Source organism: Wyeomyia smithii, chromosome 2 (assembly GCF_029784165.1).
Source record: "Wyeomyia smithii strain HCP4-BCI-WySm-NY-G18 chromosome 2, ASM2978416v1, whole genome shotgun sequence".
Lineage (NCBI taxonomy): Eukaryota > Metazoa > Arthropoda > Insecta > Diptera > Culicidae > Wyeomyia > Wyeomyia smithii.
Window position 1 is genome coordinate 91,305,233 of NC_073695.1, and position 1,983 is coordinate 91,307,215.

The 1,983-nt window shown below is 39.6% G+C and overlaps 1 protein-coding gene across 1 annotated transcript; it reads left to right on the plus strand.

Moving 5' to 3' along the window:
- Window positions 1-272: 272 nt before the first annotated feature.
- Window positions 273-1,659, plus strand: LOC129724421 (mucin-2-like). Its single transcript, XM_055679315.1, has 2 exons — window positions 273-382; window positions 438-1,659. Exons 1-2 carry the CDS (start codon window positions 374-376, stop codon window positions 1,563-1,565), a joined length of 1,137 nt encoding a protein of 378 aa, XP_055535290.1. The 5' UTR covers window positions 273-373; the 3' UTR covers window positions 1,566-1,659.
- The last annotated feature ends 324 nt before the right edge of the window (window positions 1,660-1,983 follow it).

Consider the following 1,983-nt stretch of genomic DNA (forward strand, 5'->3'; position numbering starts at 1 on the left):
ATATGTTCGACAACCCGAAGAAATAAAATGGCTAGCACCATTTATTCAAAAGATAGATCATCTGTAGAAAAAAAATTAAAGCTGCCTGAATACATTTTTCAAGAAGATGTTTTTATGGTGAACAACACTGCCGAAGATATGAACACTGTGGAAACAACTGTTAAGGAGTTATGAGGTTTTGTCGCGCCAACAGACCAATCTGCCCCACTGTGCCACGGGAAGAAATTACATCCTTTCTTTCCACTCTGAGCTGATGAGTATTCGACCGAGTTCTGGTTTGTCGTATGTTGTAAAGTAGCTTTCATTTGCGAAAGTTTTGCATTGTAGCTTCTACTTGTAATTTTGAGTGCGCCTGTTCAACATACTTTCGGAAATGCAGCTGGTAAGTGTATACATTTTATAAAACAAACTCAATAATAAATTTTTTTTACATTCAGTGTTTTTTACTATGCCTGTGTGCTATAATTATTGGTTGTCAAACGAAGGAACTTGAAGGTCGTATTTGGTATGATGCAAAATGTGGATGCTATACAAATATGTCGCATACGTCACATACTCCACACCCCACACCATGTACATCTACGGTAGCCGTCATTAGAACAGTTCCCTCATGTGTAGTAGAGCAGTCTGCTGTAACGAATGTTGTTGTTAAAACAAGTTATGTAATTTTGAACACAATATTGAGTACCCGCACTAAAATGTTGCGATTACCGATACAAACGGATATTGTTTTCATACCTGCCTTGGAAACAATTACCTCTACCATACCAGTGTACACAATCACTGAAACTGAATGGATAACTGCAACTACCTTAACCTGGGCGCCAACACCAACCTACGTAACCAACACCACTGAATATGAAACGGAAACCACAACAGCTACCACTACGGATTTTGTCACCGGTCCTAATCAAACCGTAACCAGTGTTATCACGGAAACTACCACGACTGATTTTTGTCTAACTATCTCGACATCGCAGATTCCAACTGATACAATTACGTTAGCACCGAATACTTCGTATGAAATAAGTCCATCCTATACCACGCAAGTCACTTGGGACACATTGAACACGGCGACTACTCTTATCCCAGTAACCACAGACATAACTGTAACCGGAAGTACTTTCAGCACCACACTCGCACCAGAAACAATCACTGTTTCAGAAACCACGACTGTTACCGCAACAGATCAGTTTATTGCGCCCACCCCGACGTACAGCATCACAGAAACGGAATTCTCCACTGGTGTTGTTTCTATAACTGTCACCCAAACTAAGGCAGCTATCACCACTATAACAAACCTTGCAACAACAACTAGCACACTACGTACGACTCTCACTCTATCCTGTACCGGCAGCGGAACCACAAACTGCAATCCGAAAGTCGCTCGTACTGCACCAACAACGACCACAACAACACAGCGCCCATTGGTAACTGAGCCTATCCCGATCCCCTTCAAGGCAGCTTGGATTCAACCGAGTGCAGTAACATCAAATAAAATAGCGGCTACCATTTTTAGCCACATATCACCTTCGGAGCAGGAGCTTTTAGAAGGTTTGTTCTAAAAAAACTGAAAAATAAATTCTGATTCAAAACAATGAGAAGTACAGATATATATGTGACATTATTGAAGCAAGTCTTCTCAAAACTATAGTTCAAGTAGAACATAAAAAAAAGTAAATCCAGTCTGGTTTAGAAAATACATCTAAGAAACCCCATACTGTTTAAGTAGGTCAAGTTGATGCTGTACTCAAGCATTTCTTAGCAATATTTTCTAAAGAAGCAAAAAAAAAAAATCCAGATCACACTACTAGATGGAACAATTTATGTTTTTATGCTCAATCCATTCTGCGTATCTATAAGTTTGTCTCTAAGTGCTACTAGTTTAGTCGCTTCTTGCAAATCATCTTTGACTTCATTGTTCTCGTTATTCGGAGGGATAGGTACATGAGAATATTGTCTAACATCTTCACCGGAAATCTT